This window comes from Hyla sarda, chromosome 4 (assembly GCF_029499605.1).
Source record: "Hyla sarda isolate aHylSar1 chromosome 4, aHylSar1.hap1, whole genome shotgun sequence".
Taxonomy (NCBI): domain Eukaryota; kingdom Metazoa; phylum Chordata; class Amphibia; order Anura; family Hylidae; genus Hyla; species Hyla sarda.
Genome location: NC_079192.1, coordinates 172,241,884 through 172,259,699, shown reverse-complemented (window position 1 = coordinate 172,259,699; position 17,816 = coordinate 172,241,884). Strand labels below are relative to the sequence as shown.

The window sequence follows — 17,816 nt, the reverse complement described above, 5'->3', positions numbered from 1 at the left end:
AAAGTGGGAAAAAAAAGTGAATAAAGATCATTTAACTCCTCCCCTATTAAAAGTTTTAATCACCCCCCTTTTCCAATAAAAAAAAAAACACAGTGTAAATAAAAATGAAAATAAACATATATGGTATCACCGCGTGCGGAAATGTCCGAATTATAAAAATATATAATTAATTAAACCGCTCGGTCAATGGCGTGCGCGCAAAAAAATTCCAAAGTCCAAAATAGTGCATTTTTGGTCACTTTTTATATCATTTAAAAATGAATAAAAAGCGATCAATAAGTCCTATCAATGCAAAAATGGTACCATTAAAAACTTCAGATCACGGCGCAAAAAATGAGCCCTCATACCGCCCCATACACGTAAAAATAAAAAAGTTATAGGGGTCAGAAGATGACAATTTTAAACGTATTAATTTTCCTGCATGTAGTTATGATTTTTTCCAGAAGTCCGACAAAATCAAACCTATATAAGTAGGGTATCATTTTAATCGTATGGACCTACAGAATAAATATCAGGTGTCATTTTTACCGAAAAATTTACTATGTAGAAACGGAAGCCCCCAAAAGTTACAAAACAGCATTTTTTTTCAATTTTGTCGCACAATGATTTTTTTCCCCGCTTCACCGTAGATTTTTGGGCAAAATGACTGACGTAATTACAAAGTAGAATTGGTGGCGCAAAAAATAAGCCATCATATGGATTTTTAGGTGCATATTTGAAAGAGTTATGATTTTTTAAAGGCAAGGAGCAAAAAACGAAAATGCAAAAACGGAAAAAACCCCGGTCCTTAAGGGGTTAACTACAGGTACTACTGCTCCTAACATGGAGCAAACTCTGCTCCATGCTGGGAGCTGTAGTACCTTCATTTATAGACAGATCGCAGCGAGTGTCACTTCTGACACCTGATGCGATCGTCCTGTATAATGTATAGATGCGGGCGGCCGGCCGCTCTTCTCTGGTTCTACTGTAGTATGAGTATATTCCGTATATATACCTATTATTCATATGTGGGAAATATGAATAAGTCATGTGAATTCTATTCACATTACTGGCCGGCCGGAATATAGTGAAGACATGCGAGCTTAGGAGAAAGCCGCTCCATCTCTACAATAGAAAGGACAATCGCATCGGGCGTCAGGAGTGATACCTACTGTGATCTTGTAAAAGGAAGAAAGAGAGGGCTCAACCTATGTATAATATAGGTAAGGGTTCTACTAACAGCAAAAGACACACAATTGGTAACAGAGAAAAAAAGAATCTACTGTATAAAGTGCACACCCAAATAGTATAATAAATAAATCACATCTTTATTATGTAAACTACATGTAATACAAAAAGGACACATAAACTCTAAAACCAATTAAAAAGAGCTCAAGAGTGACCTTAGCACAACAACTAGGGGAGGGGCCATGAACCCCCTCTCCCCTACCCTGCCCTGCAGATGTTACAATAATAATATACCAATGCTCCAACAAAATACACTTAAGCAAATAATAAATAACAAATAAGTGTGAAGAAAATATATGTACCGCTGCCTAAATACACAAATAATCAATAAACAATATTAATAAGGCAAACCACAGACAGAGGAGTAGATACACAAATTAACACAGGGCAGGGAGGCTGGAACCCCACGCGTTCGGTCACTCTGAGGGGAGTTCCTCTGGGGTAGTCACCTTAAAGTGATGGAACGCATGGGGTTTCAGGTCTCCCTGCCCTGTGTTCATTTGTGCATCTGCTCCTCTGTCTGTGGTTTGCCTTATTAATAAAGATGTGATTTATTTATTATACTATTTGGGTGTGCACTTTATACAGTAGATTCTTTTTTTCTCTGTTACCAATTGTGTGTCTTTTGCTGTTAGTAGAACACTGCAAAAAACATCTATGGTACACACAAATGGTGTACAGTAGTGTGTAAAAATTGTTCTCTGTTAAAAGTCACAAAAAAAGACACAACACAGTTTACTTCAACTTCTTTTTTTAAACAATTTTACACAAAAACGGGTAAAGGGCATGATAAATTTCCCTCTGTGTGACCAATTTTCGATCATACTACATCCCAGAAATGATTAATAAATGATAGTAAACGCTATGCAAAAGTGGTACCGGTAACCGGTAAAAAAAAATTAAATAAATATATATACATTGACCCCCCGACCTACGATGGCCCTGACATACGATCATTTCAACATACGATGGCCTCTCAGAAGGCCTCGCATGTTGAAGGCAGCATCAACATATGATGCTTTTGTATGTCGGGGCCATCGCATAAACGGCTATCCGGCAGCACAGACTGCTTCAGCTGCCACCGGATAGCCGTTTACGGTGCCCCGTGTGGTCTGCTGACGATCACTTACCTGTCCTCGGAGCTCCAGCGCGTCCTCTTCCGTATCCCCTGCATCGTCGGTGTTCTCCATCATCTTTATCACGTCGTTGTGCACGCCGTCCCGTCATCCAATAGGAGCGGCGTGCGTAGCGACGTGATGGTGGCGACAGAGAGCGAGGATGCCGGGGAAGCAGAGGCCTTGCCGGAGCGTCGGAGACACCCCGGGGACACGGCAACAGTGATGAAGGGCGACATCCCGGGCAGCAGTGACATGCGGTGACGGTCCGGAGCAGCGGGGACACGTGAGTATAACCTCCAATACCAGTGGTCTTCAACCTGCGGACCTCCAGATGTTGCAAAACTACAACTCCCAGCATGCTGGGCGTTGTAGTTTTGCAACATCTGGAGGTCCGCAGGTTGTAGACCACTGTCCTGTACTTTACATTGCACGGATCCCTCAACATACGATGGTTTCAACAAACGATGTCTTAAAATATACATTTGTACATATATATATATATATATATATATATATATATATATATAGATATATATAGGGGTTAGTTTGCCTCAGGCAGCAGCGAGGCTAGAGATTAACCCTTGAGTATGTCTCAGGTTACCAGATGACAGCAGAACCATCACTGCTTGCTCAATGCTTACTGAATCTCTCCTCCTTCCTTGTAGACCTTGGTGCAAGTTGGACTGTATGCAATGGGTCAGAATCCAGATATCTTTCCTTCTCCTGAAAAATTCTCTCCTGAGCGCTGGCTAAGGGAAGAATCAACTCATTTTAAAGGCCTAGGCTTTGGTTTTGGACCCCGACAATGTCTTGGCAGAAGGATAGCAGAAATGGAGATGCAACTTTTCCTCATTCACGTATGTAAAGTTTTTAGGAGTGAAAGGGTGCTAACTCTTGAGGCTTACAGCTACATTTTCTTGCATCCATCTCGTGGAAGTACTCTTAAGCAACAGTTACAAACCAGACTTGTTCCATATGTGCAATGGTTATTAAACAATTACAGTGAATTATTCCCAGCAGGAGAGAATGTCTTCCATCATGATGATCTGTTTTCAGTTTTCCAAGTACAGTGCACTTGCTGGAAAATGTTGCTCAGCTTCCTTGGATGTTGTAGAGAGGAGGAAAATGTTTTTTTTTTTTTTATTTATAAAGCATTTTTGAATGTGAAGCCTCTGTACACCTTAAGGGTATGTTCACAAGTACAGGATCTGCTGCATATTTTTGCTGCGCAAAATATTTTGTGCAAATGATTTTGCTACCAATTAACTTCAAAATTAGCTGCAGAAAATATGCCCCAAAAGTATGCAGCAGATCCTGTACATGTGAACATACCCTAACAATGATTAACTTAAAACATGATAATCCCTAACAACCCGTTTAAAGACGTACACTTTAGGCCCCTACTCTTAAAGGGGTACTCCACTGGCCAGCGTTCGGAACATTACGTTCTGAACGATGTGTGCGTGCTGCAGGAGTTGGCCGCATGACATGATGAGGGGGCGTGGCCGACCCCCGCAGCGTGCACACAGCATTTGAAACTAAATGTTCTGAACACTGGTCAGCGGAGTACCCCTTTAATGACATTACCTCCTTACCATCCTTGACTGTGTGTACACATATGTACACTGTCTAACAATTTGAAGTACCAATTTGAGTACAGCTTCTTCAGTCCCTTCTTGTCTTCAGCAGGCTCCAATAGCTCTTTTCCCTGCTCACTAACCCCTCTGTACAATGTGTGCTGTGATGTCAGCATAAGATCAAGTTCACACCTGTGCTGGAGCTCCGTTATAGTGCCCATTTATATCTGCAGAACTCTGCAGGTATACATGGGATGAAATAAGTATTGGACACATCACCATTTTTCTCACTAAATATATATCCAAAGGTGCTATTGATGACATTTTCTACAGATGTTGGTAGTGATCTAAGTAACCCATACATACAAAGACCAAAACAAATAAGCTAAAAAAGGAAGTTATGAAATGACACAGGGAAAAAGTATTGAGCATGCTTACTAATGTTTATTTAGAAGGAAATTTATCAAGCTCCCTGGCAGATTTTTTTTTTGCGTAAAAAATTTGCACGTGCTTGCGCACGTGTGACTTTTCTATACCTGCTGCGAATTTGTAATTTTTGTTTATTCCAAACCACATTTCTGAAATCTGCTCACGTAGTCATTTTTTATTTTTTTTTACTTTGCGGTGGTCATGTATTTATCAAATGCGATATTCGCTATTTATGAAGAAAAGAACTTGCATTTCCATTTAAAAGTCGCATATGTATTCCAGGTCCAACCTGGCTTACAGAAAGTGCATACGTCTGCAGAAAAGGACATTAACACGCACTTTAACAACTGTTCTTGTTCTGCATCATGAAACAAAGCTACTACATTAATGTTAATTATAGAAAAAATGTATTATATGAATAATAATTGTCACGATGCCGGCTGGCAGGTAGTGGATCCTCTGTGCCAGAGAGGGATTGGCGTGGACCGTGCTAGAGGATCGGTTCTAAGTCACTACTGGTTTTCACCAGAGCCCGCCGCAAAGCGGGATGGTCTTGCTGCGGCGGTAGTGACCAGGTCGTATCCCCTAGCAACGGCTCAACCTCTCTGGCTGCTGAAGATAGGCGCGGTACAAGGGAGTAGACAGAAGCAAGGTCGGACGTAGCAGAAGGTCGGGGCAGGCAGCAAGGATCGTAGTCAGGGGCAACGGCAGGAGGTCTGGAACACAGGCTAGGAACACACAAGGAAACGCTTTCACTGGCACTAAGGCAACAAGATCCGGCGAGGGAGTGAAGGGGAAGTGAGGTGATATAGGGAAGTGCACAGGTGTAAACACTAATTGGAACCACTGCGCCAATCAGCGGCGCAGTGGCCCTTTAAATCGCAAAGACCCGGCGCGCGCGCGCCCTAGGGAGCGGGGCCGCGCGCGCCGGGACAGAACTGACGGAGAGCGAGTCAGGTACGGGAGCCGGGGTGCGCATCGCGAGCGGGCGCTACCCGCATCGCGAATCGCATCCCGGCCAGAGGCGGTATCGCAGCGCCCCGGGTCCGTGGAACCGACCGGAGCGCTGCAGTGAGAGGAGTGTAGCGAGCGCTCCGGGGAGGAGCGGGGACCCGGAGCGCTCGGCGTAACAGTACCCCCCCCCTTGGGTCTCCCCCTCTTCTTGGAGCCTGAGAACCTGAGGACCAGACTTTTGTCCAGGATATTGTCCTCAGGTTCCCAGGACCTCTCTTCTGGACCACAACCCTCCCAATCCACTAAAAAGAAGGTTTTCCCTCTGACCTTTTTAGATGCTAAAATTTCTTTGACGGAGAAGATGTCCGAGGAGCCGGAGACAGGAGTGGGGGGAACAGATTTGGGAGAGAAACGGTTAATGATAAGTGGTTTAAGAAGAGAAACATGAAAGGCATTAGGAATACGAAGAGAAGGAGGAAGAAGAAGTTTGTAAGAGACAGGATTAATCTGGCGCAAAATCTTGAAAGGACCAAGATAGCGTGGTCCCAACTTATAGCTAGGGACACGGAAGCGGACATATTTGGCGGAGAGCCATACCTTGTCTCCAGGGGAAAAAATGGGAGGAGCTCTTCTTTTCTTATCCGCGAATCTCTTCATGCGTGAAGAAGCCTGTAAGAGAGAATTTTGGGTCTCTCTCCATATGATGGAAAGATCACGAGAAATTTCATCCACAGCGGGCAGACCAGAGGGCAAGGGGGTAGGGAGGGGGGGAAGAGGGTGACGGCCGTACACCACGAAAAACGGGGATTTGGAGGAAGATTCAGAGATTCTGAAATTATACGAGAATTCGGCCCAAGGTAGAAGATCTGCCCAGTCATCCTGGCGGGAGGAAACAAAATGTCGTAAATAGTCACCCAAGATCTGGTTAATTCTTTCTACTTGTCCATTGGATTGAGGATGGTATGCAGAAGAAAAATTTAATTTAATCTTGAGTTGTTTACAGAGGGCCCTCCAGAATTTAGACACAAATTGGACGCCTCTATCCGAGACGATCTGCGTAGGCAACCCGTGAAGACGAAAAATGTGTACAAAAAATTGTTTAGCCAACTGAGGCGCTGAAGGAAGACCAGGAAGAGGGATGAAATGTGCCATTTTGGAGAATCGATCAACGACCACCCAAATAACAGTGTTGCCATGGGATGGGGGTAAGTCAGTAATAAAATCCATACCAATCAGAGACCAAGGTTGTTCGGGAACAGGCAGAGGAAGAAGAAAACCAGCGGGCTTCTGGCGAGGAGTCTTATCCCGGGCACAGATAGTGCAGGCTCGCACAAAGTCCACCACATCAGTCTCTAGAGTCGGCCACCAATAGAAGCGAGAGATGAGTTGCACAGATTTCTTGATGCCCGCATGACCTGCGAGATGGGAGGAGTGACCCCATTTGAGGATTCCGAGGCGTTGGCGTGGAGAAACAAAGGTCTTTCCTGGAGGAGTTTGCCTGATGGAGGCTGGAGAAGTGGAAATCAGGCAGTCAGGAGGAATGATGTGTTGAGGAGAGAGTTCAATTTCAGAAGCATCTGAGGAACGAGAGAGAGCATCGGCCCTAATGTTCTTATCAGCAGGCCGAAAGTGAATTTCAAAATTAAATCGGGCAAAGAACAGAGACCACCTGGCCTGACGAGGATTCAGCCGTTGGGCAGACTCGAGGTATGAGAGGTTCTTGTGATCGGTGTAAATAATAACTGGAAATCTTGATCCCTCCAGCAGATGCCTCCATTCCTCAAGTGCTAATTTAATGGCTAGAAGCTCTCGATCCCCGATGGAGTAGTTCCTCTCCGCCGGAGAGAAGGTCCTAGAAAAAAACCCACAAGTAACAGCATGCCCGGAAGAGTTTTTTTGTAGAAGGACAGCTCCAGCTCCCACTGAGGAGGCATCAACCTCCAATAGGAAGGGTTTAGATGGGTCAGGTCTGGAGAGCACGGGAGCCGAAGAGAAGGCAGACTTGAGTCGTTTAAAGGCGTCTTCCGCTTGAGGAGGCCAAGACTTGGGATCGGCATTTTTTTTGGTTAAAGCCACAATAGGAGCCACAATGGTAGAAAAATGTGGAATAAATTGCCTGTAATAATTGGCGAACCCCAAAAAACGTTGGATGGCACGGAGTCCGGAGGGGCGTGGCCAATCTAAGACGGCAGAGAGTTTATCTGGATCCATTTGTAGTCCCTGGCCAGAGACCAAGTATCCTAGAAAAGGAAGAGATTGGCATTCAAACAGACATTTCTCAATTTTAGCATAGAGTTGATTGTCACGAAGTCTCTGAAGAACCATACGGACATGCTGGCGGTGTTCTTCTAGATTGGCCGAAAAAATTAGGATATCATCAAGATATACAACAACACAGGAGTATAACAGATCACGAAAAATTTCATTAACAAAGTCTTGGAAGACAGCAGGGGCGTTGCACAGGCCAAAGGGCATGACCAGATACTCAAAGTGTCCATCTCTGGTGTTAAATGCTGTTTTCCACTCATCCCCCTCTCTGATGCGGATGAGGTTATAGGCGCCTCTTAAGTCCAATTTAGTAAAGATGTGGGCACCTTGGAGGCGATCAAAGAGTTCAGAGATGAGGGGTAAGGGGTAGCGGTTCTTAACCGTGATTTTATTAAGTCCGCGGTAGTCAATGCAAGGACGTAGAGAGCCATCTTTTTTGGACACAAAGAAAAATCCAGCTCCGGCAGGAGAGGAGGATTTACGGATAAAGCCCTTTTTTAGATTCTCCTGGACGTATTCAGACATGGCAAGAGTCTCTGGGGCAGAGAGAGGATAAATTCTGCCCCGGGGTGGAGTAGTGCCCGGGAGGAGGTCGATAGGACAATCATAAGGCCTGTGAGGAGGTAGAGTCTCCGCTTGTTTTTTGCAGAAAACATCCGCGAAGTCCATATAGGCCTTAGGGAGGCCGGTTACTGGAGGAAGCATAGAGTTACGGCAAGGGTTACTGGGAACCGGTTTTAGACAGTCCTTGGAACAAGAGGGCCCCCAACTCTTGATCTCCCCAGTGGACCAATCCAGGGTTGGGGAATGAAGTTGAAGCCAGGGAAGTCCAAGGAGAATTTCCGAGGTGCAATTGGGGAGGACCAAAAGTTCAATCCTCTCGTGATGAGATCCGATGCTCATTAGAAGGGGCTCCGTGCGGAAACGTATGGAACAGTCCAATCTTTCATTGTTTATACAATTGATGTAAAGGGGTCTGGTGAGACTGGTCACTGGGATGTTGAACCTGTTGACGAGAGAGGCCAAAATAAAATTTCCTGCAGATCCAGAGTCCAAGAAGGCCACAGAAGAGAAGGAGAAGGCAGAGGCAGACATCCGCACAGGCACAGTAAGACGTGGAGAAGCAGAGTGGACATCAAGGATTGTTTCACCTTTGTGCGGAGTCAGGGTACGTCTTTCCAGGCGGGGAGGGCGGATAGGACAATCCCTCAGGAAGTGTTCGGTACTAGCACAGTACAGGCAGAGGTTCTCCATGCGGCGTCGTGTCCTCTCTTGAGATGTCAGGCGAGACCGGTCGACCTGCATAGCCTCCACGGCGGGAGGCACAGGAACAGATTGCAGGGAACCAGAGGAGAGAGGAGCCGAGGAGAAGAAACGCCTCGTGCGAACAGAGTCCATATCTTGGCGGAGCTCCTGACGCCTTTCGGAAAAACGCATGTCAATGCGAGTGGCTAGGTGAATAAGTTCATGAAGATTAGCAGGCATTTCTCGTGCGGCCAGAACATCTTTAATGTTGCTGGATAGGCCTTTTTTAAAGGTCGCGCAGAGGGCCTCATTGTTCCAGGATAATTCAGAAGCAAGAGTACGGAATTGTACGGCATACTCGCCAACGGAAGAATTACCCTGGACCAGGTTCAACAGGGCAGTCTCAGCAGAAGAGGCTCGGGCAGGTTCCTCAAAGACACTTCGAATTTCCGAGAAGAAGGAGTGTACAGAGGCAGTGACGGGGTCATTGCGGTCCCAGAGCGGTGTGGCCCAAGCCAGGGCTTTTCCAGACAGCAGGCTGACTACGAAAGCCACCTTAGACCTTTCAGTGGGGAACTGGTCCGACATCATCTCCAAGTGTAATGAACATTGGGAAAGGAAGCCACGGCAAAACTTAGAGTCCCCATCAAATTTATCCGGCAAGGATAGTCGTAGTCCAGAAGCGGCCACTCGCTGCGGGGGAGGTACAGGAGCTGGCGGAGGAGATGGTTGCTGGAGCTGTGGTAGTAACTGTTGTAGCATAACAGTCAGTTGAGACAGCTGTTGGCCTTGTTGCGCAATCTGTTGTGACTGCTGGGCGACCACCGTGGTGAGGTCAGCGACAACTGGCAGAGGAACTTCAGCGGGATCCATGGCCGGATCTACTGTCACGATGCCGGCTGGCAGGTAGTGGATCCTCTGTGCCAGAGAGGGATTGGCGTGGACCGTGCTAGAGGATCGGTTCTAAGTCACTACTGGTTTTCACCAGAGCCCGCCGCAAAGCGGGATGGTCTTGCTGCGGCGGTAGTGACCAGGTCGTATCCCCTAGCAACGGCTCAACCTCTCTGGCTGCTGAAGATAGGCGCGGTACAAGGGAGTAGACAGAAGCAAGGTCGGACGTAGCAGAAGGTCGGGGCAGGCAGCAAGGATCGTAGTCAGGGGCAACGGCAGGAGGTCTGGAACACAGGCTAGGAACACACAAGGAAACGCTTTCACTGGCACTAAGGCAACAAGATCCGGCGAGGGAGTGAAGGGGAAGTGAGGTGATATAGGGAAGTGCACAGGTGTAAACACTAATTGGAACCACTGCGCCAATCAGCGGCGCAGTGGCCCTTTAAATCGCAAAGACCCGGCGCGCGCGCGCCCTAGGGAGCGGGGCCGCGCGCGCCGGGACAGAACTGACGGAGAGCGAGTCAGGTACGGGAGCCGGGGTGCGCATCGCGAGCGGGCGCTACCCGCATCGCGAATCGCATCCCGGCCAGAGGCGGTATCGCAGCGCCCCGGGTCCGTGGAACCGACCGGAGCGCTGCAGTGAGAGGAGTGTAGCGAGCGCTCCGGGGAGGAGCGGGGACCCGGAGCGCTCGGCGTAACAGTACCCCCCCCCTTGGGTCTCCCCCTCTTCTTGGAGCCTGAGAACCTGAGGACCAGACTTTTGTCCAGGATATTGTCCTCAGGTTCCCAGGACCTCTCTTCTGGACCACAACCCTCCCAATCCACTAAAAAGAAGGTTTTCCCTCTGACCTTTTTAGATGCTAAAATTTCTTTGACGGAGAAGATGTCCGAGGAGCCGGAGACAGGAGTGGGGGGAACAGATTTGGGAGAGAAACGGTTAATGATAAGTGGTTTAAGAAGAGAAACATGAAAGGCATTAGGAATACGAAGAGAAGGAGGAAGAAGAAGTTTGTAAGAGACAGGATTAATCTGGCGCAAAATCTTGAAAGGACCAAGATAGCGTGGTCCCAACTTATAGCTAGGGACACGGAAGCGGACATATTTGGCGGAGAGCCATACCTTGTCTCCAGGGGAAAAAATGGGAGGAGCTCTTCTTTTCTTATCCGCGAATCTCTTCATGCGTGAAGAAGCCTGTAAGAGAGAATTTTGGGTCTCTCTCCATATGATGGAAAGATCACGAGAAATTTCATCCACAGCGGGCAGACCAGAGGGCAAGGGGGTAGGGAGGGGGGGAAGAGGGTGACGGCCGTACACCACGAAAAACGGGGATTTGGAGGAAGATTCAGAGATTCTGAAATTATACGAGAATTCGGCCCAAGGTAGAAGATCTGCCCAGTCATCCTGGCGGGAGGAAACAAAATGTCGTAAATAGTCACCCAAGATCTGGTTAATTCTTTCTACTTGTCCATTGGATTGAGGATGGTATGCAGAAGAAAAATTTAATTTAATCTTGAGTTGTTTACAGAGGGCCCTCCAGAATTTAGACACAAATTGGACGCCTCTATCCGAGACGATCTGCGTAGGCAACCCGTGAAGACGAAAAATGTGTACAAAAAATTGTTTAGCCAACTGAGGCGCTGAAGGAAGACCAGGAAGAGGGATGAAATGTGCCATTTTGGAGAATCGATCAACGACCACCCAAATAACAGTGTTGCCATGGGATGGGGGTAAGTCAGTAATAAAATCCATACCAATCAGAGACCAAGGTTGTTCGGGAACAGGCAGAGGAAGAAGAAAACCAGCGGGCTTCTGGCGAGGAGTCTTATCCCGGGCACAGATAGTGCAGGCTCGCACAAAGTCCACCACATCAGTCTCTAGAGTCGGCCACCAATAGAAGCGAGAGATGAGTTGCACAGATTTCTTGATGCCCGCATGACCTGCGAGATGGGAGGAGTGACCCCATTTGAGGATTCCGAGGCGTTGGCGTGGAGAAACAAAGGTCTTTCCTGGAGGAGTTTGCCTGATGGAGGCTGGAGAAGTGGAAATCAGGCAGTCAGGAGGAATGATGTGTTGAGGAGAGAGTTCAATTTCAGAAGCATCTGAGGAACGAGAGAGAGCATCGGCCCTAATGTTCTTATCAGCAGGCCGAAAGTGAATTTCAAAATTAAATCGGGCAAAGAACAGAGACCACCTGGCCTGACGAGGATTCAGCCGTTGGGCAGACTCGAGGTATGAGAGGTTCTTGTGATCGGTGTAAATAATAACTGGAAATCTTGATCCCTCCAGCAGATGCCTCCATTCCTCAAGTGCTAATTTAATGGCTAGAAGCTCTCGATCCCCGATGGAGTAGTTCCTCTCCGCCGGAGAGAAGGTCCTAGAAAAAAACCCACAAGTAACAGCATGCCCGGAAGAGTTTTTTTGTAGAAGGACAGCTCCAGCTCCCACTGAGGAGGCATCAACCTCCAATAGGAAGGGTTTAGATGGGTCAGGTCTGGAGAGCACGGGAGCCGAAGAGAAGGCAGACTTGAGTCGTTTAAAGGCGTCTTCCGCTTGAGGAGGCCAAGACTTGGGATCGGCATTTTTTTTGGTTAAAGCCACAATAGGAGCCACAATGGTAGAAAAATGTGGAATAAATTGCCTGTAATAATTGGCGAACCCCAAAAAACGTTGGATGGCACGGAGTCCGGAGGGGCGTGGCCAATCTAAGACGGCAGAGAGTTTATCTGGATCCATTTGTAGTCCCTGGCCAGAGACCAAGTATCCTAGAAAAGGAAGAGATTGGCATTCAAACAGACATTTCTCAATTTTAGCATAGAGTTGATTGTCACGAAGTCTCTGAAGAACCATACGGACATGCTGGCGGTGTTCTTCTAGATTGGCCGAAAAAATTAGGATATCATCAAGATATACAACAACACAGGAGTATAACAGATCACGAAAAATTTCATTAACAAAGTCTTGGAAGACAGCAGGGGCGTTGCACAGGCCAAAGGGCATGACCAGATACTCAAAGTGTCCATCTCTGGTGTTAAATGCTGTTTTCCACTCATCCCCCTCTCTGATGCGGATGAGGTTATAGGCGCCTCTTAAGTCCAATTTAGTAAAGATGTGGGCACCTTGGAGGCGATCAAAGAGTTCAGAGATGAGGGGTAAGGGGTAGCGGTTCTTAACCGTGATTTTATTAAGTCCGCGGTAGTCAATGCAAGGACGTAGAGAGCCATCTTTTTTGGACACAAAGAAAAATCCAGCTCCGGCAGGAGAGGAGGATTTACGGATAAAGCCCTTTTTTAGATTCTCCTGGACGTATTCAGACATGGCAAGAGTCTCTGGGGCAGAGAGAGGATAAATTCTGCCCCGGGGTGGAGTAGTGCCCGGGAGGAGGTCGATAGGACAATCATAAGGCCTGTGAGGAGGTAGAGTCTCCGCTTGTTTTTTGCAGAAAACATCCGCGAAGTCCATATAGGCCTTAGGGAGGCCGGTTACTGGAGGAAGCATAGAGTTACGGCAAGGGTTACTGGGAACCGGTTTTAGACAGTCCTTGGAACAAGAGGGCCCCCAACTCTTGATCTCCCCAGTGGACCAATCCAGGGTTGGGGAATGAAGTTGAAGCCAGGGAAGTCCAAGGAGAATTTCCGAGGTGCAATTGGGGAGGACCAAAAGTTCAATCCTCTCGTGATGAGATCCGATGCTCATTAGAAGGGGCTCCGTGCGGAAACGTATGGAACAGTCCAATCTTTCATTGTTTATACAATTGATGTAAAGGGGTCTGGTGAGACTGGTCACTGGGATGTTGAACCTGTTGACGAGAGAGGCCAAAATAAAATTTCCTGCAGATCCAGAGTCCAAGAAGGCCACAGAAGAGAAGGAGAAGGCAGAGGCAGACATCCGCACAGGCACAGTAAGACGTGGAGAAGCAGAGTGGACATCAAGGATTGTTTCACCTTTGTGCGGAGTCAGGGTACGTCTTTCCAGGCGGGGAGGGCGGATAGGACAATCCCTCAGGAAGTGTTCGGTACTAGCACAGTACAGGCAGAGGTTCTCCATGCGGCGTCGTGTCCTCTCTTGAGATGTCAGGCGAGACCGGTCGACCTGCATAGCCTCCACGGCGGGAGGCACAGGAACAGATTGCAGGGAACCAGAGGAGAGAGGAGCCGAGGAGAAGAAACGCCTCGTGCGAACAGAGTCCATATCTTGGCGGAGCTCCTGACGCCTTTCGGAAAAACGCATGTCAATGCGAGTGGCTAGGTGAATAAGTTCATGAAGATTAGCAGGCATTTCTCGTGCGGCCAGAACATCTTTAATGTTGCTGGATAGGCCTTTTTTAAAGGTCGCGCAGAGGGCCTCATTGTTCCAGGATAATTCAGAAGCAAGAGTACGGAATTGTACGGCATACTCGCCAACGGAAGAATTACCCTGGACCAGGTTCAACAGGGCAGTCTCAGCAGAAGAGGCTCGGGCAGGTTCCTCAAAGACACTTCGAATTTCCGAGAAGAAGGAGTGTACAGAGGCAGTGACGGGGTCATTGCGGTCCCAGAGCGGTGTGGCCCAAGCCAGGGCTTTTCCAGACAGCAGGCTGACTACGAAAGCCACCTTAGACCTTTCAGTGGGGAACTGGTCCGACATCATCTCCAAGTGTAATGAACATTGGGAAAGGAAGCCACGGCAAAACTTAGAGTCCCCATCAAATTTATCCGGCAAGGATAGTCGTAGTCCAGAAGCGGCCACTCGCTGCGGGGGAGGTACAGGAGCTGGCGGAGGAGATGGTTGCTGGAGCTGTGGTAGTAACTGTTGTAGCATAACAGTCAGTTGAGACAGCTGTTGGCCTTGTTGCGCAATCTGTTGTGACTGCTGGGCGACCACCGTGGTGAGGTCAGCGACAACTGGCAGAGGAACTTCAGCGGGATCCATGGCCGGATCTACTGTCACGATGCCGGCTGGCAGGTAGTGGATCCTCTGTGCCAGAGAGGGATTGGCGTGGACCGTGCTAGAGGATCGGTTCTAAGTCACTACTGGTTTTCACCAGAGCCCGCCGCAAAGCGGGATGGTCTTGCTGCGGCGGTAGTGACCAGGTCGTATCCCCTAGCAACGGCTCAACCTCTCTGGCTGCTGAAGATAGGCGCGGTACAAGGGAGTAGACAGAAGCAAGGTCGGACGTAGCAGAAGGTCGGGGCAGGCAGCAAGGATCGTAGTCAGGGGCAACGGCAGGAGGTCTGGAACACAGGCTAGGAACACACAAGGAAACGCTTTCACTGGCACTAAGGCAACAAGATCCGGCGAGGGAGTGAAGGGGAAGTGAGGTGATATAGGGAAGTGCACAGGTGTAAACACTAATTGGAACCACTGCGCCAATCAGCGGCGCAGTGGCCCTTTAAATCGCAAAGACCCGGCGCGCGCGCGCCCTAGGGAGCGGGGCCGCGCGCGCCGGGACAGAACTGACGGAGAGCGAGTCAGGTACGGGAGCCGGGGTGCGCATCGCGAGCGGGCGCTACCCGCATCGCGAATCGCATCCCGGCCAGAGGCGGTATCGCAGCGCCCCGGGTCCGTGGAACCGACCGGAGCGCTGCAGTGAGAGGAGTGTAGCGAGCGCTCCGGGGAGGAGCGGGGACCCGGAGCGCTCGGCGTAACAATAATTCTATAAATTTAAAGGTCGAAAATACACACTGCACACCTTGTTAATTTTAGGACACGTACATGCTGGCGTACCCACTATATTTTAAAATTAATGTTGTGTTAAAATAGAATAAGGCACAAAATAATTGTGTAAGAATTTTTACAGACTACGTAAATAACCCATATGTGGCACAAACATTTTTCCTTAAAAAAAAGAAACATCTATAGTAATACAGCTTCATGCACATTTTGGGATTGGTAACATACCAATTTTTTTTGTTGTTGTTGTGGCTTCGCTATTGTCTATGTGCCTGTTGGTGCTGCTCTGTCTTCCTTCCTGACGTAAACTCTGACCTCAGCGCAATGAGGCAAGGCTCCGCCCACCAACGTCACAAAATGTGGGCTCAAAATTAAACAAAAAAGCCTCCAGAGTACGATATTCATGGTGTGGCATAGTATGTTTTATACGTTCCGTAGGCCTCTTCTCTGAATCATGATCTTCAGTTCTTTACATAGATTTTCAATGGGATTTAAGTCATGTGATTGGCTCGGCCATTATAGCAGCTTTATTTTCTTTCTTTAAGACCATTTGTGAGTTTTCTTGGCTTTGTGTTTGGGATCGTTGTCTTGCTGAAATGTCCACCAAAGTTTCATCTTCAATATCCGAGTAGATGGCAGCAGATTTTTGTCAAGAATGTCTCGGTAAATTTGCCCATTCATCCATCCTTCAATTACGTGAAGTTTGCCAGTACCGTTTGCTGAAAATCTGCCCCACACCATGATGTTCACACCTCCAAACTTCACTACGGGTATGATGTATTTAGGGTGATATGCAGTGCCATTTCTCCTCCAAACATGGTGTGTACTATGGCATCCAAACAGGTCAATTTTGCACTCATCTGAGTTCACTATATTTTCCCAAAATTTTACTGACTTCTTCAAATGTTGTGCAGCAAACTTTAAATGATCTTCAACATGCTTTTAATTCAGCAATGGAGACTTGCGTGGTGAGAGTGCATACAGGCCATGGCGGTGGAATGCATTAATTACAGTTTTCTCTGAGAAACCAGTACCTACTAATTCCAGGTCTTTCTAAAGCTCTCCACAAATGGTCACTGGCTCTTGGACAATTCTGATTATTCTCTCCTGATCTTGCGAGGAGCACCTGCTTGAGGAAAACTTATGGCAAAAGGATTGTTTTCCCACTTCTGTATTATGGCACTAACAGTGCTCACTGGAACATTTAGAAACTTAGAAATGTGCCTGTAACATATATCAGCGTTATGTTTTGCAACAATCAGGTTTGGAAGTTCTTGCTTTTACCCATCATGAGATGTGTCTCGTGTGACACTTTGGCAATAAGATCTTTTTGTAGGCCATCAGTTGGGGCTGAACCATCCTTTCTTCATGTGTTCAATAGTTATCCCTATGTTATTTTACATTATTACACATAACTTAATTTCCGATCTTATATGTTTTGGTTTCTCTACATGTATGGATTACTTGGATTGTTACCAATATCTAGTAAAAATGTTATGTTAATAGCACCTTTAGAAATATATTTAGTGAGAAAAATGGTGACGTGTTCAATATTTATTTTACCTGCATATATGATTAAACATGGTTTGCTAACATTACTTAATAAAGCTTTTCTTAATCTTACAGATTCTGGAGAATTTCAAGATAGAGACTAATCGAATGGTTGAGGTGGGAACAACCTTTAATCTCATTCTCTTCCCTTCCAGACCCATTCAACTAACCTTGTCCCCTTTGTCAATGAATGGTTCTGAAGGACATTCTTAATGATTTCTCGCTTTGACATAGAAGAGGAGGCCATTTTGACCGCTGAATCATTGTCCAAGATAATGTAGTCTATTAATGAATTAAAAAATGTGACATCCCAGGTGCCCTGGTAACTGATATCCAGGTGAACAACTTTTAGATTCTTCTTCTTCTTCAATATTTAAAGCACAACTCTGTTGAAAAATCTAAGTGTCTTAAATTATCATCTGTAACCATTATGTCTGATACCATTATTAGTATGTACTGTAGGGAAACGAGGTAGGAAATGCACTGTGTGATCATTGTAAATCTGCATAACCCTGGGTGCTCTGCAGTTGTCACCGAATGTCCACTAGGCTCCTTACTGTAGATCAGTGGTTCTCAGCCTTTTTCCCCCCGAGTATCCCTTGGTAACCCATTACCAAAAATTGCACTCCTCATATTAGCAACATGTTTGTAATGAATGTAGTTGCTGTTATTTCATGCTGTAATTTCTGTTGGGGGGAATTATTGATCATTCAGTCACTGCATGTCATACAATAAATTATAATCACCCAAAGCATGACAGTGCAATACACAGCAAAGGTTCCCTAAGCTATACATTGCACAGCATGCTACTCTAACACTCTGCTCAATCCTGTAAGAGTAGAGCACCAAAAATAGACCTAACTAAACAACACAATCTGTGATCAGGGGAGGGGTGTGGGGCTATGGG

The 17,816-nt window shown here is 47.0% G+C and overlaps 1 protein-coding gene across 3 annotated transcripts in view; it reads left to right on the top strand.

Moving 5' to 3' along the window:
- Positions 1–17,532, top strand: part of LOC130368706 (cholesterol side-chain cleavage enzyme, mitochondrial) — a 150,157-nt gene extending 132,625 nt beyond the window's left edge. For all 3 annotated transcript variants that reach the window (XM_056572760.1, XM_056572761.1, XM_056572759.1), the window contains exons 9-10: positions 3,011–3,202; positions 16,985–17,532. In XM_056572760.1, coding sequence (XP_056428735.1) covers positions 3,011–3,202; positions 16,985–17,122 — 330 coding nt within the window. In that variant the 3' untranslated portion in view covers positions 17,123–17,532. The remainder of the gene's footprint in view (positions 1–3,010; positions 3,203–16,984) is intronic.
- Positions 17,533–17,816: the final 284 nt, after the last annotated feature.